The 24,682-nt window shown below is 43.4% G+C and overlaps 1 protein-coding gene across 3 annotated transcripts in view; it reads left to right on the forward strand.

The window, feature by feature from the left end:
* Nucleotides 1–2,090: 2,090 nt before the first annotated feature.
* nsmce2 (NSE2 SUMO ligase component of SMC5/6 complex) overlaps nucleotides 2,091–24,682 on the forward strand; it is a 104,538-nt gene continuing 81,946 nt past the window's right edge. Inside the window, exons 1-4 of one of the 3 annotated variants that reach the window (XM_078397741.1) lie at nucleotides 2,091–2,239; nucleotides 5,611–5,776; nucleotides 18,174–18,276; nucleotides 24,471–24,624. In XM_078397741.1, the coding sequence (XP_078253867.1) occupies nucleotides 5,628–5,776; nucleotides 18,174–18,276; nucleotides 24,471–24,624 (406 nt within the window). In that variant the 5' untranslated portion in view covers nucleotides 2,091–2,239; nucleotides 5,611–5,627. Of the gene's footprint in view, nucleotides 2,240–5,610; nucleotides 5,777–15,265; nucleotides 15,295–18,169; nucleotides 18,277–24,470; nucleotides 24,625–24,682 lie in introns of those variants that run through there. The other 2 variants (XM_078397742.1, XM_078397744.1) reach the window with 2 other exon arrangements.

Raw genomic sequence — 24,682 nt, forward strand, 5'->3', positions numbered from 1 at the left:
TGCTGTTAACCGCGATGAGGGTAGGCCCTTTCTTACCCGATCGGGTTTCGAGGTCAGTCGGCGGCACGATGCTGACTATGGCTCCCGTGTCAACCAAAAATTCCGTGTCCGTGAATCGATCTCGGATGTAGAGGTGTCGGTTCTGGCCAATCGCGACCGCCTCTATGTACAATCGGCCGAGGCATTTCCCGAGAAGGTGCAAGGTGAGCGGCAGTTGCGGGCTTCTCCACCCCATCGTAGAGGGTAATGACACCAGCTGCGCTTGTGCGGATCCTTTTGGCGGGCTTTTGGAGAAATGGCAGGAGACGCGGCGCCATCTTGGTGCCGCTGCGGGCTGCCCGCTGATGCCGAGACCTTGTTCATCGAACTGTTTCTTTTTGATTTGGATGCCATGAGCGCATCAGCTTTCTCCGCATATGTCACGGGGTCCTTAAAAGAACAATCCGTGAGCATGAGCTGGACATCTTCGGGAAGCTGCTCTCGGAATGCCTGCTCGAACATGAGGCAATCCGTGTGTTCACCTGCTAGCGCCAACATTTCGGCCATGAGAACGGACGGCAGCCGATCTCCGAGATCCGGTAGGTGCATAAGCCTCTTAGCTCGGTCATGCCTACTGAATCCGAAGGTTCAATGCCTCGTACTTGCCGTCTGCAGGAGGGGCGATGATGAACCGCACCACCCGCGCGGACGTCTCCGGCGGTAGAGCACTGACGAGGTAATACTACTTTGTCTCGTCCGTCGAGATGTTTCTTAGGTGAAACTGAGCTTCGGCATGGACAAACCAAGATTGTGGTTGATGTGCCCAAAACGGCGGAAGCTGAACGCTGACCGCGTTTAGCTGCGGTGCGCCGGGCGTAGGAACCGAAGACGAGGCGTCTTGTTCACCCATGGTAGGTGATCGGCTGGATCACGTCAGGGTCACCAATATGGCGAGTCTGGAGGCTCGTTCTTTGTTAAAGAAGTTTATTGCAACAGCAACATTCGTTTACAAAGTATATCGAACGAGATTACAGACAACCATTAATTCTAACTGTTCACTTCGAAGAACTCTCCTAACTAACTGGTTTTGGGCGCCAAAACCACAAGTGACGTCGCTGTCCAATCAGCGGGCTCAACTCCCTGGACCAATCCCTACGGTCGCACCCACACGTGACCTTGCTGGCCAATCTGAGGGTTCGACTTCCAGGACTAATCTCTATGGTCGCTACAATTGGCTCCATTTATTTCCTGTTGCCTGGAAATGCTTGCCACTTACAATAGTTCCATTATCACAAGTATAATATTTCTTATACATCACATGTTAAAGCATTGGTACTAGACCATGCATGGAATTCTCAAAGAGGCATTCTCCATTTTATTCTCCCCATATTTCCATCAACTCCTTTCCAGATTCTGCCATTCACCTACACATGAGCAGTGCTTTACCGCCAATTAACCTGCCTGCACATTTTTTGGGATGTGGGAGGAAACTCAAACACCCGAAGGAAACTCAGTCGTAAGGAAAATGTTCACACTCTACACAGACATCACCGCAGGTGAGGATCGAACCCAGATCGCTCACCAGTGAAGCAGTAGTTCTTTTAGCTTTGCCACTGTGCACTCTGAATTCTGAATTTAGGTCTGTGAATTTACAGCATAGAATCAGGTCATTTGGAATGGTTAGAATAATGGTGGGTGTCAAAACTACATTGAATTCTGAAGTAGAGTCTTAGATCTGAAACATTAAATCTGTTTCTCTTTCCGCAGATCTGCGTGACATGCCGAGTGTTTCAGCACTTTCTGTTTTTCTGCCTGATTGTCTGTATTTATGTCAGAATTCCGAGCATCTGGAGTTTATTTAAATGTTCCAAATCACAATGTTGTTTGTCAGAGCTTGCCATGTGCATATTGGCTTCGATCATGTTGAACCTCTAATAGTGCCCACGCTTCAAAAGAAAAAAAATTTAAAAATTGGAAAGTACTTTAGGATGTCCTGAAACCATGAGAGGTGTTATGTAAATATGACCCCTCCTCCTCTCATAAGACTTTACACCTGTCCGCCATTGGCCAGGGGAACGAACTGCCCACCGGAAGCGGAAACGGAGACTACTGGATTTGTAGTTCCGTGAAGCGTGTGTCGGAAGTTAGGAAACGGGAAAGCGGAAGTATTAAACTACAAGTCCCAGGGTGCTCGGCGCACTGACGGCCATTTGAACAGAGAGGCGGCGAGGCCGAGTATTTGTGTGGCACCTGAAGGCGGGTGAGCCGTGTTTCTGTGTTTCACTGTGCTAATGCCAAATAAATGTGCAGGGCTTTAGCGAGGGTCCGAGTTGCAGTTTTCATAATGTGTAGGAAGAAACTGCAGATGCTGGTTTAAACTGAAGATATTCACAAAAAGCTGGAGTAACTCAGCGGGACCGGCAGCATCTCTGAAGAGAAGGACTGGGTGACATTTCGGGTCGAGACCCTTCTTCAGACTCCCTTCTCTCCAGAAATGCTGCCTGTCCCGCTGAGTTACTCCAGCTTTTTGTGTCTATCTTACAAGCACAAAGGATGTTGACAGAGATGAAAGCAACAACATTCAGTGGGAGAGAAGCAAACAATGTATAAATTTGTTTAGGGAGGAGCTGCAGATACTGGGTTAAACAAAATGCTTAATAATTGAATGCATAATGTTTGGGACACATGGCTTCACAGGTGTGTTTAAATGCCTGCTTAATGCAGGTATAAGAGAGCTCTCAGCACCTAGTTTTTCCTCCAGACTTTCCATCACCTTTGGAAACTTTTATTGCTGTTTATCAATATGAGGACCAAAGTTGTGCCAATGAAAATCAAAGAAACCATTATGAGATTGAGAAACAAGAATAAAACTGTAATTGCCCCCCCCCCCCCTCCCCCCCCCCCCCTCCTCCTCCTCCTCCATGTCAGGGCACCACAATGTTTGGGACACAGCAATGTCATGTAAATGAAGTAGTCATGTTTAGTATTTTGTTGCATATTCTTTGCATGCAATGATTGCTTGAAGTCTGCGATTCATGGACATCACCAGTTGCAGGTGTCTTCTCTGATGATGCTCTGCCAGGCCTGTATTGCAGCCATCTTTAGCTTATGCTTGTTTTGGGGGGTAGTCCTCGCATGCTCAATTGGGTTCAGATTAGGTGATCACTCTGATATAAGTTAATCTTTGTTTCATCTGTCCACAAGACCTTTGTCCAGAACTGTGGTTACTCTTTTAAGTACTTCTTGGCAAACTCTAACCTGGCCATCCTATTTTTGCAGCTAACCAGTGGTTTGCATCTTGCAATGTAGTCTCTGTATTTCTGTTCATGACGTCTTCTGCAGACAGTGGTCATTGACAAATCCACACCTGACTCCTGAAGAGTGTTTTCTGTTCTGTTGGACAGGTGTTTGGAGATTTTTATCATAGAGAGAATTCTTCTGTCATCAGCTGTGGAGGTCTTCCTTGGCCTGTCAGTCCCTTTGCGATTAGTAAGCTCACCAGTGCTCTCCTTCTTAATGATGCCTCCACTGCCCTCTGTGGCAGAGAATTCCACAAATTCCCAACTCTCTGGGTGAAACAGTTCATTCTCACCTCAGTTTTAAATGGCCTCCCCTTTATTCTAAGACTGTGGCCCCTGGTTCTGGACTTGCCCAACATTGGGAATTTTTTTCCTGCATCTAGCTTGTCCAGTCCTTTTATAATTTTATGTCTATAAGATCCCCTCTCATCCTTCTAAACTCTAGTGAATACAAGCCTAGTCTTTTCAATCTTTCCTCATATGACAGTCCCGCCATCCTAGGGATCAATCTTGTGAACCTACGCTGCACTGCCTCAATTACAAGGATGCCCTTCCTCAAGTTAGGAGACCAAAACTGTACACAATACTCCAGATGTGGTCTCACCAGGGCCCTATACAACTGCAGAAGAACCTCTTTACTCCTATACTGAAATCCTCTCGTTACGAAGGCCAACATTCCATTAGCTTTCTTCACTGCCTGCTGTACCTGCACGCCAACTTTTAGTGACTGGTGTACAAGGACACCCAGGTCTCGCTGCACTTCCCCTTACCTAACCTGACACCATTGAGATAATAATCTGCCTCCTTGTTTTTGCTGCCAAAGTGGATAACCTCACATTTATCTACATTATACTGCATCTGCCATGCATCTGCCCACTCACTCAACTTGTCCAGGTCACCCTGCAACCTCCTAACATCCTTTTCGCAGTTCACACTGCCACCCAGCTTTGTGTCATCTGCAAAATTGCTAGTGTTACTTCTAATTCCCTCATCCAAATCATTAATATATATGATAAATAGTTGCGGTCCCAACATCGAGTCTTGCTGCACTCCACTCGCCACTGCCTGCCATTGGTCATGATGACATGTGTTCTGAACAGCAGTATAACACAGAACTTTGTCCTGTGGGAGCTGTTCTCAGACACTCACACACACACAGAAATATCAGCGGTAGCTGGTAAAGCATGAAGGTGGTGAAAGGCACTGTCTGGAATGACCAATGTTCTCCAGTATTCCAGAGCAAGGCGCTGTCCATGAATGAGTGAAACAGGTTAGCGCGGTCAGATGTCCAGGAAAATATTCCAAGAGAACCACCAATGCGGAGTGCAACCATAGATTTGCGTGGCTTCATGTTATTTTCATTTTAATTTGCAGGTCAGCGCTTACAATTTTTAACAATGATTGTAATACGTGCTGTGAAGAAAATGATTTACTTTCATGAATGGATTCGGTGTTTATTTCCCATCCTTGTTGTCCTTGAGAAGTGGAGGAGAGCTGCTGCCTTGAACCAGTGCACTCTATCTGTAAATACTTCCATGGTGCTGGTGGGCAGGGAGTTCCTTTGACATTGAATGAATGGCATCTTTCCAAGTCTACAGGGTACAGAGAAGATTTACAAGGATGTTGCCAGGTCTAGAGGGTCTGAGCTATAGGGTGAGGTTGAGTAGGCCGGGACTCTATTCCTTGGAGCGCAGGAGGATAAGGGGTGATCTTATCGAGATGTATAAAATCATGAGAGGAATAGATCGGGTAGACACACAGTCTCTTGCCCATATATATAGTAGGAAAATCGAGTTCCAGAGGACATAGGTTTAATGTGGAAGGGAAATGATTTAATAGGAATCTGAGGGGTAACATTTTCACACAAAGGCTGATGGGTGTATGGAACTTGCTGCTAGAGGAGGTAGTTGAGGCAGGTATTATCCCAACATTTAAGAAATAGTTAGACAGGTACATCGATAGGACACTGAAATGTCACCCATTTCTTCTCTCCAGAGATGCTGCCCGTCCCGCTGAGTTACTCCAGCTTTTTGTGTCTAACATGGATAGGACAGGTTTGATGGGACAGGGACCAAACGCGGGCAGTTGGGACTAGTGTGGCTGGGACGTGTGGGCAAGTTGGGCCGAAGGGCCTGTTTCCATACTATTACTCTATGACTATGTCAGAATGGCAACTTGGAGGAATTTGTAGGGTGTTCTTCTGTATGTAACTTTATTTGGACGTATATTCCAATGGCATTTGTGGAAAATAATCATTACATTAAAGAGGACTATGTGAATTACAAATTTCAGTTAAATCCACTGTTTAATTAGCTAATATTGCTGTGCACAGGTCGACACTTAAACAAAATGCCTGGGCATTCGTCCATCATGCCTGTGATTTCCTTCAGCTCTGTGGATGCGGCATTGTCCTCGCTGAAAACATGTCACGTGTCGATCAATACTGGAATTGAGGTTACAACTGACGTCGCACTAGCGCTTACAGAGCATGAAGGCAAGTGTGATGGAACCGATTTTATTATAAGTTGATCTGGGGTGGCTCAGGGATCAGTTCTGGGGTCTCTGTTATGAACTCACAATAATGATATGATTTGAAAAGTTGACATTTGGCAAACAAATTTGCTGATTTTTCAATGCAAAAGAACCATGAGGCAATGCAAAGAAATACAGACAGTTAAGAAAGTGGACATAAAGATAGATGTCGGATGGAATGGAATGTGGGAAAACGGGAGGATATGCTCTTCAGTACGAAAAATAGAAAAAATGAATAGTTTTTAAATGATAAGAAATAAGTAAATACTGGTGCATAGGGTAATCTGGTTCATAACACAGAATTTAAGCATGCAGATATTTGGATTATTTGGGAAAGCAATTTGTATATTGGTGCTTTTAATAAGGAGTTGGTGTACGTAAACAAGTTTTGCTGAGACTGGATAAGGCTAAGGTGAGATTTTATGTGAGGAACTCTAGTTTTAATTTTGCTGCCAAAAGAAAGTCATCTTTGGCCTGAAGTATATGCAGCATAAATTCATAAGATGAATTGCTGGGAAGAAAGGAGATTGAGCAAATTTGTTTTATATTTACTGAAGTTTAGAAGAATGAGAAATGATAGAGTCATAGAATGATACAGTGTGGAAACAGGCCCTTTGGCCCAACTTGCCCACACCGGCCAACAATGTCCCAGCTACTCTCAATCAATAGTCGTTTATTTGTTACATACACATAAATGTGTAGTAAAATGAAACATTACCCGCAGTTGAACAATAAGACCAATAAGATTAATCAATAAAAATGCAATAACACATACAATCACAACTAACACCAAACAAAAAGAAACATCCATCACAGTGAGTCTCCTCCAGTCCCTCCTCACTGTGATGGAAGGCCAGAATGTCTTTTTCTCTTCCCTGCCGTCTTGTCCCGCGGTCAGGCTGTTGGAGTTGCCACGTCGGGGCGGTCGGGGCTCCCGATATTGAAGCCTCCGCTGGGCGGTGAAAAAAAATCCCGCGGCCTATTTCAGGCCACGCCAGATGGTGAAAGGTCCGTGGCGGGCCGACCCAAGCCCCGCGATTCGGGGCGGGCGGACACGTTGCCTCTGCCGCTGCCGGAGCTCCCGATGTCGGCCCCCATCCAGGGGCCTGCGGGCTTCCGACGTCCACGCGGCCCGCGCCGGAGCCTCCGGAGACGAGTCGCAGCCGTTCCCGCAGCATTCGCAGGCAGCCAGCGCCGCAGGTGGTGAGTCCGGACCGCGGGCTCTGCGAACCAGAGACCCAGGTGGTCCCAGGTGCATGGCCGGTGGTAGGCCGCAACGGGAACGGAGACACGATACAGAACAAAGGTCGCGTCTCCGTTCTGGAGAGAGAATGTTACAGTTACAGTTCCCGTTCCCTCCCACCCCCCCCCCCCAAACATAACATACAACACTACATCATATTAACACTACAATTGAGACAAAAACAACAAAAAACACAAAAGACAGACGGACTGCAGGCAAGCCTCCCACTTGCCTGCGCTTGGTCCATATCCCTCCAAACCTGCCCTATCCATGTACCTGTCTAACTGTTTCTTAAACGATGGGATAGTTCCAGCCTCAACTACCTCCTCTAGCAGCTTGTTCCATACACCCACCACCCTTTGTGTGAAAAAGTTACCTCTCGGATTCCTATTAAATCTATTCCCCTTCACCTTGAACCTATGTCCTCTGGTCCACTATTCCCCTACTCTGGGCAAGATATTCTGTGCACCTACCTGATCTATTCCTCTCATGATTTTGTACGAGTATCATTGAGATATGAGATTCTGAAAGGAATTGATTTGGAAGATGCTGTGAAACTTTTCCTCCAGCGAGCGAGTCCAGAACCTGTGTCCAGAACTAAAGGTCATATTCTTGGGGTAAAAGATCACCATTAAGGCTGAAATTAAGATAAATTTCTTCATGCAAAGGGATGTAGACTGATGGAATTCACTGCATCAGAGAGGTATTTAATTGTAATCAAAGTTGAAAACGTTTTTTTTTTAACAAACACTTAGTGAATTGAGGAAGGTACAAAAGGAGCATAAGACAGAATTTCAGCCATGATCTTACTGACTGGCAGGCAAGTGCGGAGGCCTAGTGGCCTTCTGTTTCTCTTTCTAATGCTGTTATGGAAGTAGTTGAATATGTTCAACTGGCTTTTAAATAAAACATTTTACTGTTTGCATCAGTCTTTCATTGGAAATGTTAAAATAATGTGACCATAGAGGTTTCCTCCCACATCCCAAAGATGTGAGGGTTGATAGTTTACTTGGCCACTCTAAATTGCTCAAGTGCGTAGGTGAATGGTAGAATCTAGGGAGTTGTTGAGAATGTGTGAGGGGGATTAAATAAAAAGGGGTTTAATGCAGGATTAGTGCAAATAGATGGCTGATAGTTGGATTGGACTCTGGGCTGAAGGGCCTGTTTCTGTGTTGATTCTGACTCAATGAGGTTCTTTCAGTATTTTTCAGCAGAGGGCAGTATTGACAATGATATAAGTTCTTGCAATAAGAGATGTTTTTTTACTCTCCAAACTTGAATCTAATGTTAACATTAAATTTTAAATGAAGCCTTGGTTTCTGGCAGTAATGTTTATCGATCTGGAAGAATTGGTGGAACCAGTGCTTTCTGTCAGACTTGCCAGCATGCCTTTGTGTAAGTTCTGAAGTGCCCCAAGATAGAAAGAGTTCTTCCTCCCTGGAATAATAATGCTGTCCTATATGGAATTGAAAGTTTACAAACAATCCTGATGCAATATGTTGATTTTTTTTTGCATTTTCACCCTGAATCCCATTTAAGCCATCATTGCTGAATAGATGGGACATGAGAGCTTGCAGATGCTGGAATCTGGAACAAAAAGAAACGAGCTGCTGGAGAAACTCAGCAAGTCAGACAACGTCTGGAGATAAAGAGTCCACATTGATGAGAAGTTTTACATTGCAAAGGTTGTGGGGTTGAACCACATTACAGCACTAATACTGAAGAACTAATGTCCAGAACCAGCTGCATCTGCAGGCAAACTGTTCCAGTATAGATACAACACAGGCATTTATCTGACAACCTGTTCCAAAGTTACCTGGGTTTGCCCTGTTCACAAAAAAACAGGACATATCTACTCTGGCTGATGACTTGCCCAAGCAGTCTACTCTCGGCCATTAATAAAGTGATGGAAACTGTCTTTGACAGTGTTTATAAGCAACATTTGCTCACTGGAAACCAATTCACTGATGCAAAATTGCTTAATTCCAAAGATAAGGTGAGAGTCATGGCCTTTGATATCACGGTAGCGTCTGCATGACTGTGGTGCCAAGGCAACCTGGAAAAAAACTTTAATGTTTTTTGGTTGCAGTGTTCTTTGATATTCCAACTTCCTTGACTTGGTTTGGCAGATTTAGCAAGATTTTCATGATGGTTTGTGTCTGTGTGAACCAGTCACACTTGGTCAAGTCTCACTGCAAAAGACATGAGCTATGTTTATGTATAGTGTTATAAATTCTTTGTTTGTTGTGATGAGCCTTGAGGGCAAGGCAAATATGTAGGTGTGGATTATACAAAGTAATCACATGTAAACCAAACTGAATTTGAATATGCTTGCTGTTTTTAAACTTTAAGGAGCATATTTGCTAAAAGCAAATGTATTTTGTCAATAAACTAGTAGGAGACAACTTTCTGTGTCAGCAATTAGTACAAATCACAGAATTAAAATTTCTGGAGTGATTGAAGGTCAGCCTTACTGTCACACCTGACTGAAAATAAGTTAAAAAAGGCCAAATACCAGATAAAATGCAACTGGGCCTTGGGAACAGATAGTATCTCAAATGAAATCCTAAAACACAGAAATGAACAGCTTTTATCATTAATTGAGAATCTCGTTGTCCACGTCTGGGAAGAGGTTGGCCATGGGAGCTCAGATATGCCAAAATCAAGACAATCATCAAAGGAAACAGGTCTGACTGTAGTAACAACGGAGCGGATTTTTTGCTGACCGACACACGCAAGTCACCACTTCTGAATCACGTCTTCCCAGTGCTTAAAGCGGCGCTTACTCAATTGCAGTGTGAAATCTTTCTATTCAGAGCCACAGTAAACGTGATGCACAACAACTCCATGAAAAGTGCAGGGTCTAACATCAGCCTTTTGTAGGTGTTTTTTTTAAATCTCGCTGAAGTTTTTGACTCCGTCAGTCAGGAGGAATTGCGAAACACACATCAAATTTGGCTGCCCACTGAAAATCATTGCCATCTAATGTTGTTTCATGACATCACGCAAGCCATTTTAGTGACCATGGTGTACAAGAGAGTCAATCAGAGTGAAGTAAAAAAAGGCTGCGTCTTTGCCTCAACAGATTTCTCAATCTTTCTCATTGCACCTCACCTCCAAAAATCCTCTTGCAGAAGGGGAACTAATTTTTAGAACTAATGAGAAAACTTCAGCAACACTACATTCCTGAACCCAGCTCACATTCTACAAAAGTCTGCTAGCAACCCCTTCCCCGGTGTGACGGCTTCCCTCTGTCACTAAAGGCTCATGGCAAGGCGCTGGAATATATGGATCACTTACCATATTTCAGGAGCTGTCTCTCGGCGAATGCAGACATCAATGATGAAATTTATTAATGCCTTCAATTTATTGCTCCAACACCGTCTTACAAACAGTTCTTGATCCAAACATACGCTGGTACCATCCCCCAACTCTCTGTTACATCAACAACTGCACCGGGACAATCTCCTGCAATCGTGCAGAACGTGTTCATTTTATTTACTTCCAACCTGCTCTCAAATTCACGAGCAATCTCTGACTCCACTCTCCCCTTTCTTGTTCTCTCTGCTCCATCACATGAGACAGATTATCAAGTGATGTCAAGTACAAACCCACCAACTCCCACAGTTATCTGGACTACACCTCCTCCCATGTTGTCTCGTGCAAATACGCCATTGCATCTCACAATTTCTCCTTCTCTGCCACATCTCCCAAGGTTTTCCATTCTAGGACATCTGAGATATCCTCTTTCTTTCATCTGTGTCCCATTGTTATGCTCTTGCTGCTCCTCCCCCTGACAGAAAAGAATAGAGTTGCCCAGTCCTTGCCTTTCAACCCACCAGCCTCCATTTCCACCATCTTTAATGTGATCCCACTACGTCGCATCTTCCCATCCCCACTCCTTTCCGCTTTCCTTTATTTTTAGTAAACCCCTCCCTGTTTCATTGGAAAACACAATGAACCGATCAATTAATATTTTTAAAGCATGAAGTGTACTATTTTGGAGCCTGTTTCGAGTTACACAGATTGAGCCTTTGCTGTTAGCAGGTAATGTTTCACACAGGATATCGTGTAAGATATAACAGACATTTTTGAAATGTTTTAAAAATCTAATATTAAAGATGAACTTAGTATTTGTCAATTGTTATGGGTAAAATGGATAACATCTTGCTAAATATTGAAATATCAAATTGGGGAAAAATTGCTAAGCAACTCGTGTTGAATATAGGATATTTTCAAGATATGTTCTGTGAATAAAGTACATTCATATTTCCATCAGAGGAATTATAGTGTGTGAAAACAGATGCTGTTGCCTCTGGCAGCAAAATTCATGTTTATCTTGGATTAGTTGGGCAAAAACTGCCTTCCTGCTCATTGAAAGACTGCTTATTAAAATTGGACATTTTCAATTAAATAGCTGTAGGTTAAACAAACACTGGAAAACATTTGCATAGTTCAGAATGGGCTGACAATCTCTAGCTTCATGTGGATAGGTTTGAGAAAGGGGAATAATATCCTGGATTGTCTATATACACTTTTATCGAGATTTTGACTTGCTAAGACTTTCCTTCATATAACTTCATTAGTGTAACATCTTTGTAATACAAATGTGGCTGAAGTTATTTATGTATTTTTTCACACAATAGAAGCAATCGAGACTAAAATAGCAACCTTCCTTAACAATTCTTTTTATGATTCAAAAGAAATGCAGGTTGTAGCAGGTTATTATGATTTTAAATTGAATTTTATTCCGCCTTTTCTCCCCAATATTACTAGTCTTGTTTCCATGGTCATGATTTAGAAATAGGAAACACTATCCATACAAAATTAGCCATCTGATACAAAACAGCTATCCATACAAAAGTAGCCATCTGATACATTGGAGACACAAGGAACTGCAGATCCTGGAATCTTGAATAGAACACAAAGTGCTGGAGTATCTCAGTGGGCCAGGCAGCATCTGTGGAGGGAATGAATCAGCGGTGTTTCTGGTTGGTTATCATGTTTCTGGTTCTTTTTCCATGGACCTCCAGAGGGTTTCCAGCATTCTCTGTTTTTATTTCAGATTTCCAACATCTCCAGTTTTAGATTTTCAAGTTTCGAAAAGCCAGCTAATCCCACTTTTCAGTTCCCTCTCAAACCTTTGATAACATGTGCCCAAATGGCCATACTTGCCTTTTTATGTTATTAAAAGTTGTCACGACAGTTGAAATTTCATATAAACCTTTACTCACTTCATATCATATCATATATATACAGCCGGAAACAGGCCTTTTCGGCCCTCCAAGTCCGTGCCGCCCAGCGATCCCCGCACATTAACACTATCCTACACACACTAGGGACAATTTTTTTACATTTACCCAGTCAAATTAACCTACATACCCGCACGTCTTTGGAGTACGTCTTGAGTGGTTTAGGTGCCACAGTGCCCTCCACAATGTTTGGGACAAAGACCCATCATTTATTTATTTGCCTCTGTACTCCACAATTTGAGATTTGTAATAGAAAAAATCACATGGTTAAAGTGCACATTGTCAGATTTTAATAAAGGCCATTTTTATACTTTTTGGCTTCACCATGTAGAAATTACAATAGTGTTTATACATAGTCCCCCCATTTCAGGGCACCATAATGTTTGGGACACAGCAATGTCGTAAATGAAAGTAGTCATGTTTAGTATTTTGGTGCATATCCTTTGCATACAATGACTGCTTGAAGTCTGTGATTCATGAACATCACCAGTTACTGGGTGTCTTCTCTGGTAATGCTCTGCCAGGCCTGTATTGCAGCCATCTTTAGCTTATGCTTGTTTTGGGGGATAGTCCTCGTCGGTTTTCTCTTCAGCATATGAAAGGCATGCTCAATTGGGTTCAGATCGGGCGATTGACTTGGCCACTCAAGAATTGACCATTTTTTTAGCTTTGAAAAACTCCTTTGTTGCTTTAGCAGTATGTTTCGGATCATTGTCTTGATGTAGAATGAACCGCCGCCCAATGTGTTTTGAGGCATTTGTTTGAACTTGAGCAGATAGGATGTGTCTATACACTTCAGAATTCATTATGCTACTACTGTCATCAATGACGATAAGTGAGTCAGTACCTGCAGCAGCCATACATGCCCAGGCCATAACACCCCCACCACCGTGTTTCACAGATGAGGTGGCATGCTTTGTATCTTGGGCAGTTAGTTCCTTCTCTCCTCCATACTTTGCTATCACTCTGATATAAGTTAATCTTTGTCTCATCTGTCCACAAGACCTTTTTCCAGAACTGTGGTTGCTCTTTTAAGTACTTCTTGGCAAACTGTAACCTGGCCATCCTATTTTTGCGGCTAACCAGTGGTTTGCATCTTGCATTGAAGCCTCTGTATTTCTGTTCATGAAGTCTTCTGCGGACAGTGGTCATTGACAACTACACATCTGACTCCTGAAGAGTATTTCTAATCTGTTGGACATGTGTTTGGGGATTTTTCTTTATTATAGAGAGATATCACCAGCTGTGGAGGTCTTCCTTGGCCTGCCAGTCCCTTTGTAATTAGTAAGCTCACCAGTGCTCTCTTTCTTCTTAATGATGTTGCAAACAGTTGATGTTGGTAAGCCTAAGGTTTGGCTGATGTCTCTTAGAAACATAGAAACATAGAAAATAGGTGCAGGAGTAGGCCATTCGGCCCTTCGAGCCTGCACCGCCATTCAATATGATCATGGCTGATCATCCAACTCAGTATCCTGTACCTGCCTTCTCTCCATACCCCCTGATCCCTTTAGCCACAAGATGTGCAGCACTTTGGTCAACGTGGGTTGTTTTTAAATGTGCTATACAAATAAAATTGACTTGACTTGACTTGACCTTCTGTGGCAGAGAATTCCACAGATTCACCACTCTCTGTGTGAAAAAAAACGTTCTCATCTCGGTCCTAAAAGACTTCCCTCTTATCCTTGAACTGTGACCCCTTGTTCTGGACTTCCCCAACATCGGGAACAATCTTCCTGCATCTAGCCTGTCCAAACCCTTAAGAATTTTGTAAGTTTCTATAAGATCCCCCCTCAATCTTCTAAATTCCAGCTAGTACAAGCCGAGTCTATCCAGTCTTTCTTCATATGAAAGTCCTGCCATCCCAGGAATCAATCTGGTGAACCTCCTCTGTACTCCCTCTATGGTAAGAATGTCTTTCCTCAGATTAGGAGACCAAAACTGTACGCAATACTCCAGGTGTGGTCTTAACAGTTTTATTCTTGTTTCTCAGTCTCATAATGGCTTCTTTGACTTTCATTGGCACAACTTTGGTCCTCATGTTGATAAACAGCAATAAAAGTTTCCAAAGGTAATGGAAAGACTGGAGGGAAGACTAGGTGTTGAGAGCTCTCTTATACCTGCATTAAGGAGGCAATTAAACACACCTGAGCAATCACAAACGCCTGTGAAGCCATGTGTCCCAAGCATTACGGTGTCCTGAAATGGGGGGACAATGTATAAACACTGCTGTAATTTCTACATGGTGAAATCAAAATGTATAAAAACGGCCTTTATTAAAATCTGACAATGTGAACTTTAACCACATGTGATTTTACCTATACAAATCTCAAGTACAGAGTACAGAGGCAAATAAATCAATGATGGGTCTTTGTCTCAAACAGTTTGGAGGGTACTCTATATTGGATTTTTTTTGTAACTGAAAATCGAAACCTTTCATGGATTGGATAGCAAAGATTGATGTGCTTAACTCCACCAGAGGGCACTCCTGTTAAGCAAACCTTGCACAGATTGTCCCCATGTTGCAATAGGGTTTCAGCAAGTAAGAATTTCATTGTTGTTATCCCAGTACACATGACAACTAAACACATGAATTGTCTTGACTATTGGTTTATTTCTTGTGAATTGTTTGTAACTCTTAAGTTCACAAGTTGGAAATGTGGCTGTGAACTGAGTTCCCACAAGGAATAGGATGCCCGCCACCCCACACCACCTGGCAAATGCATGTTCTGGTTTCCCGACGGGGTATACTTAGATAAGCGATCATAAACTGGAGAGGACTTGTATTGCAACATCTAATATTATAAGTGAGATTTTATTTAATCCTGTTTTTGCCAAGTGAAACTTTTTATCCTGTTAAGCTGTATTTAGTGAACTCAATCCTTATCCCTGTAAGTGTATACCTATCCCTTTTTTTTAGATTCACAAAGGTATGTGAATAAGTGTGAGGTTTGGACTGAGCAGAAAAAAACTATGGATGGTGAGGTGGGAAGTAAGTTGCCGGGCAGAGGTTGCTGTGAAGATGAGAATTGTATTGCAAGTGTTAGTGATTGAAGCAATGAGATAGTTCATTTAAAATTCACACAGGTAGTTGCAGGAAAGTGAAATTAAAGGATGAGGGCAAGGATATGGGATTAGGATTATGTTAATATGAGGATGGATGAGTTAGGCGTGTGGCCTTTTTCATTATTGGAGTCTCTGTATTAACTTCTATGTGATTAATTCTGGTGCAATGTTCTTTTAAAACCATAAAATCTAATCATTAGTTTTAAGACAAATCGCTTTAATTTTTTTATGAGCCAATGAATTCTCGCCAGGAAAAGCAATTTAATTGCCCATCTTTGATACAGAAGGGCAAAGCATTGTGATTGGCTTTCTTGACCTTATTAAGTGTGGTTAATGTTAAATGGCTGGACTCTCTCCTTCCTCTGTGAATGGAACACTTTCCAATCTCTGGGGTATACTTGAAAATTTGTATAGAAGACACGTTTAATATTTAATGAATTGCTGGAAGGAACAGACATATTGACATTTGATGGCCTCTTTTTTATACTGTAGAAACGAGGAAATGCAGATGCGAGTTTACAAAAAAAAACCCTACAAAGTGCAGGAGTATCTCAGCAGGTCAGGCAGGATCTCTGACGAAGCGTCCCAACCCGAAGTATCACCTATTCATGTTCTCCAGAGATATTGTCTGACCCTCTGAATTACTCGAACACTTTGTGTCTATTGTTATATCGACAAACAAATCTTTGTGGTGTTATTCATGGTGTATTGTATCTAAATATGGAGGCATTAATCAATGTTAAGTTTTTAAAAAATTCTTAAGTAAACTGACAAAGAATTTGATCGCCAGTCTGAATTAGTTGAAAGACCTAATTATTATTTAGAATGATAATCAGAATCCCAGTTCTGTTTATTTGGAGACTTCTGATTATTTTCTGGTATTTTATGTTACTCCAGAATGTTTCTGTATATTGATGATAACTGTTCTCAGAAACTTTTCATATCAGAGAGAAATGTTTAAGAGAACCGTGGAAAGTATCTAAGTAGATCACTTAGTCACAGAGTCATAGAGTGATACAGTGTGGAAACAGGCCCTTCGGCCCAACTTGCCCACAGCAGCCAACATGTTCCAGCTACACTAGTCCTACCTGCCCACGTTTTGGTCCATATTTCTCCAAACCTGTCCTATCCATGTACTTTTCTAAATGTTTCTTAAACGTTGAGATAGTCCCAACCTCAACAATATGCTCTGGCAGCTTGTTCCATACACCCACCACCCTTTGTGTGAAAAATTTAATGTGACAGTTTCTGAAATCAGAATTCTATGCCCCAAAATACCAACATTGGATAAATATGGGCTGAACAATAGGAAAGGCTGGCAGTTCCACATGGAACTACTTGCTTCTACCCTTGTAACAACTGGCAAGTTTGGGACTCCAACATAATATTGAATTTTAAAATCCTGATCATGCTTGGATGATTTCTTGGCTAGGATCTGGAAATGTTTCTTTTTTGTTTGGTAACTTTCAAATGTTCATTTTGTTTGTTTCATTTTTGATTGTTTCATGCTTTTGAATGTGAAGGGGGCATGGAAACTTCTTGACAGTTTTGACAAGTGGCAAGTGGCTGCGCCTAACGGTTGCGGCTCTCTAGCAGTCTGTTTGTCTTTTTTTCTTTTTTTTTGTTTGTGTCGGTGTTGGGATGGTTTTTGTTTCTGTTTTTGGCTGTGTATGTGTGGTGGGGGGGTGGGGTGTGGGTGTGGGGTGGGGCGGGGCGGGGGAAACCTTTCTTTTATTAGGTCTCTTCCCCGGGGCGCAGCTCGCCCGCGGGGCCTTCCATCGCCGGTGCGGCTCGGCCGCTGGACTTAACATCGCCAGCGCGGCTCGGCCGCGGGACGTTTCAGTGCCCGGTGCGGCTCGGCCGCGGGACGTTTCAGTGCCCGGTGCGGCTCGGCCGCGGGACGTTTCAGTGCCCGGTGCGGCTCGGCCGCTGGGCTTAACATCGACAGCGCGGCTCGGCCGCGGGACGTTTCGGTGCCCGGCGCGGCTTGGCCGCTGGACTTAACATCGCCAGCGCGGCTCGGCCGCGGGACGTTTCAGTGCCCGGTGCGGCTCGGCCGCTGGACTTAACATCGACAGCGCGGCTCGGCCGCGGGACGTTTCGGTGCCCGGCGCGGCTCGGCCGCTGGACTTAACATCGACAGCGCGGCTCGGCCGCGGGACGTTTCGGTGCCCGGCGCGGCTTGGCCGCTGGACTTAACATCGCCCGGTGCGGCTCGGCCGCGGGACGTTTCAGTGCCCGGTGCGGCTCGGCCGCGGGACGTTTCAGTGCCCGGTGCGGCTCGGCCGCTGGACTTAACATCGCCCGGTGCGGCTCGGCCGCGGGACGTTTCAGTGCCCGGTGCGGCTCGGCCGCTGGACTTAACATCGCCCGGTGCGGCCGCGGGACGTTTCGGTGCCCAGGGCGGATCGGCCGCGGGGCCTTGCGGGGGCTGTGCGTGTCGTTTGCCTCGGTAGGGGTCGAGCTGCCTGTCCGTGGGTGCGGGGGGAAGAGAGGGGAAGTTTTGTTGCCTCCATCACAGTGAGGGGGTGTTTGGAGTCACTGTGATGGATGTTTGTGTTGGGGTCGGGTGTCCTGTGTTCTTTTCTTTTTTGCTGTGTTTTGTGTGACTGCTGAAATTTCGTTCGGTGTAAAAAGCCGAGTGACAATAAAGTGTTGTTATGTTATGTTATGTTGCTGGTAAAATTTGGGCAGGGCTTTGCTGGCTGTTAAATTGTGGATGTTGCAGTGGAACCTCATTCAAAACAGCTGGTTGAACTAGCAGTTTATGGAATAATATTTTGTTGTGTTTTATTTTCCAGGCAGTGCAGAAGAAGTAAGCAAAATGGAAAAATTGATGCTAGACTATGTGTCCATGGACCGAGAACTTGAGCAATTTATACACGTTGTAGAAGATGTCACAAATCAGGTAAAATATCAAGACTGCTTTGATGATACTTTTGCATTGCACTGCTCTTGCAAGTAGCTCTGCTACATGGAGTCCTGGGTACAGTAGACTCTATTCTATTTCGAATTTTCTACCTAGATGGAAATAGCTTTTTTTCTCGTTCCATTCTTAGTTATCTATTCCTAGCCAGAAAAACCTGCAGTGACCATGCCTACTCCAACGCTACTTCCTTTAGAGTCACCCAAGGAGCTATCAAACACACCAATTAACTGATTATTTATTTCTGCTTGGTTTATAAAATCCTGTTTTACTTAAATTGCCTGCCATGTTACTTACAAAGTGTGGATCTGTACTCAAAAATGAATTAGAGGGCTTAGATGGGGTTGAATGTGTTGACTGTATTCAGGAAAGATTTCTTGGGTAGTATATAGATGACCCTACTAGGAAGGTAAGGCTTGACCTACTCTTGGGAAATTGGGCAGAGCAAGTGAGTGAAGTGCAGGTGGTGGAACATTTGGGACCGGTGACCCTAGATCCATTCGTTTTAAAATGATCAATGGTAACCCCAGGAGATTGATATGGAAAAGGACAGAACTGGTCTTTTAGTTAAATTGGGGCAAGGCAAACTTTGATGATACTAGAGAGGAGATTGAAAAAGATAATTGGAATAAGTTGTTTGCAAGTAAATGGATGTTTGGCACGCAAGAGGCTTTTTGAAAAGGAGTTAGCAAGAGTCCAAGGTCTGCATTTTTCTGGGGATTGTTGTAGAACAGAGGGCCCTTGGAGTATAATACATTCTTCTATGAAAGTAGTATCACAGGTGGACAGATTGGTGAAGGAGACCTACCATGCTGGCCTTCATCAGTTAGGGTGTAGTGTATCAATATTGGGACGTTATATTGCAATTGTACAAGACATTGGTGAGGCTGCACTTGGAGTATTATGTTTACTTTGGTAACATAAGCCATTAAGCTAGAAAGAGTGCAAAAGAGATTTACGAGGATGTTGCCAGGACTCGAGGAATTGAGTTATAGGGAGAGGTTGGGAAGACAAGAACAGAGGAGGCTTGGGGATGATCTTATAGAAGTGCATATAATTATGAGGGGCATAGACAGGATGAATGCACAGAATCTTTTTTTCCCAGGAGGGCATAGGTTTAAAGTGAGAAGCAAAAGATTTAATAGGAATCTGAGGGGCAACTTGAATGTCATACAGAGATTGGTATGTATTTGGAATGGGTTGTCAGAGGAATTTTTTGGAGCGGGTATAATAACATTTAAAAGACATTTGAACATGGATAGGAAAAGTTTAAAAGGTATATGGGCCAAACGCAAGTAAATCGGTCTAGCGTAGATAGGGCATCTTGGTTGGCATGGATGAACTGGAACGAAGAGCCTGATTCCATGCTGTAGGATCTGGATGAAGTTGAGGGAGGAGGTGTAAGTATATTTATAGGCATTCCACAGAGACTGTTCCCTCTGCAGCTCTGGTTCACTCATCCCACCCCACTCAACTAACCTCCTCCCCAGGGATTTTTCCCTGTAACTGCAGGAGGTCGCAACATCTATCCTTTTACCTCCACCCTTCCTCAAATCATCTGTTGCTGGCCCTGTTTTGTTCTGGCCTTCCTTGCATCCAGTTCCCCCCCACCCCACCTCTATCTTTCAGTCTGGTTCCGACCCTAAACATCATCTATTTCTATTGTCCAGAGATGCTGCCTGACCCGCTAAGTTACTCCAGCATTTTGTGTATTTTTAAATATTTGGGGATAGATCATATTAGAATTATTGAGGTCTTGATAATTTACATTGCCTTCCGTTTTACTTTGTAACAAAGGACAACAGAATTACAGTTGTATAATTTTTAGCAGTGACTAACACCAACACATTCCCATTTCTTATTCACCAAATGAGAGAAAAGCAAAACGAGACAAAACTTTCAGTTCAATAACCGATAGAGGAATGTCGCTTGCTCATGTTAAATATTGCGAATGTGGACAACGTTAGATTTTAGCTTTGACACTTAATGTGTGGGAAGGTGTGGGCAAAATCTGACACAGTCCCTGCAAAGCTTCAACGTTTCATCAACTGTGCTTTTTCACACCTTGTGATCCTTGAGCTTTATTTGAGGAAGTTGTTTCTGCCACATTTCTATTACAGACCCTGAGCTGCTTGCAATTTGCACAGTATCCATTTCACAATATTGCTGGACAAATTATAATTTATGTATCAATTTCTTTTCTATTTAATGTTCACAGTTGGATTCAAACTTTTTAGTTTATTATGTTACTGTCACCAATTTGCAGATATGCAAGATTACCTGCTGGACAAGTGAATGCCTTTGTCACTGATGATTTATTATGCCAATCCTACTAATCGTATCTCGTGCATAAGGTTGACATTGTGAACACATTGTTTTAGTAATTCATAAATAACCACAATCACTGATTCGATTTTTTTCTTGGAAATTTGTTTGAAGAAAATAGCCTAATACTTATCACCTAACCTATATAAATATAATTTTGAATTATGCTCCAACATCTAGTGGGCTGTGGAACCTGAGGTATCTCAGCTCTAGTGCTGAAGATGAGCCGCAAAACAAGCCACCCCTCTAGTCAGTATAAGAAGATAACTGCAGATGCTGGTACAAATCGAAGGTTTTTATTCACAAAATGCTGGAGTAACTCAGCAGGTCAGGCAGCATCTCGGGAGAGAAGGAATGGGTGACGTTTCGGGTCGAGACCCTTCTTCAGACTAGTCAAGCTGTTCCAGTGCAAATTTACTCTCTATCTGATTCTGCACAAGCCTTTCCACTGTTTTGAAGACAGGTCAGGAGTGTGGGTGGAATAGATTCAATCTGCCTCGATGGGTGTATCTCCAGCATTATTCAGTATCTTACTGGAAGCGGATGTGGTAATGTTAATGAATGCGGTGATAACTGCTGAGAAAGTACTTGAAAGACTGCTAAAAATCACCCAGTCTAAAAACATCCTAGGTTGCCAAGGAAAATTGATTGGAGACAGCAAAGTGGCTTGTCATAATCTTCCAATCCTTTGAACATGCGGAATCGCTGCCAGGAGACTAGAAAATAACAAATGTATTCAAAGTTAGGATGTAAGTGCATGCATGGCTTGTAGTTGGTTTGTTTAACTTTGGTAATGAGGACATTTTAGAAACCATTATTATTGGAGAAAATAGTTAATACCCTTTTGGAGAGCCAGCATAGATGTATGTAAGGTATTTTACTGAACTGCAATTTTCCTGGCTGTCCACTCTGCACTGGACCACTTGAACAATAAAAACACTTACATCAGACTGAGGATAGACACAAAAAGATGAAGTAACTCCGCGGGACATGCAGCATCCCTGGAGAGGAGGAATGGATGATGTTTTGGGTCGAGACCCTTCTTGTCTCAACCTGAAATGTCACTCATTCCTTCTCTGCAGAGATGTTGCCCGCCCTGCTGAGTTACTACAGCTCTTTGTGTCTATCTTCGGTTTAAACCTGCATCTGCAGTTCCTTCTTACACACTTACATCAGACTGTTGTTCATTGACTGCAGCTCGGCATTCAATATCTCATCCCCTCCAAATTTGTTACCAAACTCATGGAACTGGGTCTCTGCACATCCCTTTGCACAATCGATACGAATTAACATGAACACTTCCTCCTCGATAACCATCTGCACAGACGCACCACCAATATGTGTGCTCAGTCCTTGCTTTATTCACTCTCCCCTCTCTCCCCCTCTCTCCTCCTCTCTCCTCCTCTCTCCCCCTCTCTCCCCCTCTCTCCCCCTCTCTCCCCCTCTCTCCCCCTCTCTCCCCCTCTCTCCCCCTCTCTCCCCCTCTCTCCCCCTCTCTCCCCCTCTCTCCCCCTCTCTCCCCCTCTCTCCCCCTCTCTCCCCCTCTCTCCCCCTCTCTCCCCCTCTCTCCCCCTCTCTCCCCCTCTCTCCCCCTCTCTCCCCCTCTCTCCCCCTCTCTCCCCCTCTCTCCCCCTCTCTCCCCCTCTCTCCCCCTCTCTCCCCCTCTCTCCCCCTCTCTCCCCCTCTCTCCCCCTCTCTCCCCCTCTCTCCCCCTCTCTCCCCCTCTCTCCCCCTCTCTCCCCCTCTCTCCCCCTCTCTCCCCCTCTCTCCCCCTCTCTCCCCCTCTCTCCCCCTCTCTCTCCCCCTCTCTCTCCCCCTCTCTCTCCCCCTCTCTCTCCCCCTCTCTCTCCCCCTCTCTCTCCCCCTCTCTCCCCCCTTCCTCCCCCCCCTCTCTCTCCTCTCCCCCCCACTCCCCCCCTCCTCCCTCTTCTCCCCCTCTCCCTCTCCCCTCCCCCCTAGGGTTGCCTCCCCTGCATTGGTTGCAGCATCCACTCCCCACGCCTTCCTCCCCACTCCCTCCTCCCCCTCACCCCCCTGCCTCCTCTCTCCCCTCTCCCTCCCCCCACTCTGGAGATACTGAGAGTTGAAAGAATGTGTTGGAAACAGGTCCCTGGTCAGTTGGAAAGCTATGTGTCATTGGAACCCTGTGAGTTGAAAAGCATGGCAAACATCGCTTGGTTAGTCAGATGCCAAACCATCGGGATTTCTCAATAGCATAATAACAGATTATTTGAGATTTAATGTATTCACTAGTCTGCAATACAAATACAACCTGGACATTGTTTTTGTGCATTGTCAAAGGAGGCCAAATAGCTAAAATATTGAACTGACTACTTTGGGTGAGGAGTTCATCCTTTAATAATTTTGTATTTGAGATTGTCATGTAAAAGATGGACGAATCTAAAATGTACAATATATTCAGTTGAATGCAAGAGCAAAATGGTGCAGTTATTTGCTGACCACTGATTTTGAATCCACGTGGTTTGTTCATTATTGCATCTACCATCTTTCCAATGGTATTTTGCTGCTGTATTATGTATGTCTAATTTTACCTATTTATAGATTTGGACTCGTCTGCAGGACATTTATGATATTTAACTGCTAACCTAGCCTGAATCTCTTGAGATCTTTTAACTAAATTTGGTAATTGTAGCTGTGCAAGGCAGTTGTTTTGCATGTGTTTTAGGTATTGAGGGAATACCTGCACATTTTGTATTTTTTAACAAAGTACATTTGCTATAAAGTGTGGCATTTGGTGGAGAATGAATGCTGGCTGAATTCAACTTCTTGAAACATATTTTTGAGATCTCGGTGTTTCTTAAGCCAAGTCAGAGCTTAAAGCATTTGATAACTAAAGAATTATCTTATGCCATGTAAATTGAATTTTCAGGGTTTGCATGACATTTTCTCTCAATCTACTTAAGAGTGAATGGATTTTCCAGCCGGTTATGCTAACATTTAGTTGTATATTTGGAACAAGTTCTGTTCCCTGGTAATATAATCCAAATTCTAATATTAAACGATCAGAGAGCTGAATGTATGATCAGCTATTCCAGTAGCCAGCCACAATCTAAAGGGCAAGGTAGGCTGAGGACAGTGGAGTGCAGGCATTTAAAAATATCCAGTGCCTGATATTTCCTACACTTGCTCAGTGAGCTCAAAAGAAGCATGGCAAAGATCATTATAAAGCCATCAAAAATCTCGTCTTTATATCGTATTAAAAATCAATCTTCTGTGCTAAAGAAAGTTCTTGCAAGCTCTCATACAAGACATGAAAGCAGGGGGTGTAGAATTTAAAATCAAGTTTGAATATATTTTAAAATGTGCACAGGAGTTAACGGATGAAAAAGTGTTGTTGTGACTGTTTAATTTCTACGTTAGTCAGAGGGATCAAAGCATTTATGATGAGAAGCTTTCTACAAAGCAAATATTTTGTCCTTGGTGCAATGAGCTACAAAGAGGCATTAATCCAAAAGATTAACATTCAGACTTCTTCCACCATTTCTTTTAGTTGAAAGTTGATGTTTTTCAGATCTGCAACATAGGATTCCTCAATTCCAAAAGAATGGCACTCTCGTGTGATATTGCCTTTTCTACACACCACATTTATTTATGTAGACTTTGTACATTATATAACCACTGTACTCAATGCAATATTTTGTTTGGAAATAATGATAGCATCCTGCCTTGGTTACAAATCTGTAACTATTTTTTGATATACTGAGAGGCTGCAGCATATGCCACTGCCTATGGTTAGGTGTTGGTGCAAATTATAAGCTGCGTTAATTCCTGCGGCTAGATCTCATTAAACTTTCACTGTCCATTGGTAATAATTAAATCTATTTTTCTAGATCAAGCAAGAACGACCGGAACGATTGCCTGATATGAAGTTATTAGTAACTAAAAAGTTTGATGAAGTGCAAAATCTGAACAAAGACGAAGATCTACTCAAAACTGATATATATCGACACTTTAAAAGTCAGCTGAAGGAAATGAAAAAGCAAGGTAATTGATATGGTTATTTCAAATATCAATATCTTTAACCTCATGTTGATGATGTCGG

The sequence above is a fragment of the Rhinoraja longicauda genome, chromosome 4 (genome assembly GCF_053455715.1).
Source record: "Rhinoraja longicauda isolate Sanriku21f chromosome 4, sRhiLon1.1, whole genome shotgun sequence".
In the NCBI taxonomy this organism is placed as follows: Eukaryota; Metazoa; Chordata; class Chondrichthyes; order Rajiformes; family Arhynchobatidae; genus Rhinoraja; species Rhinoraja longicauda.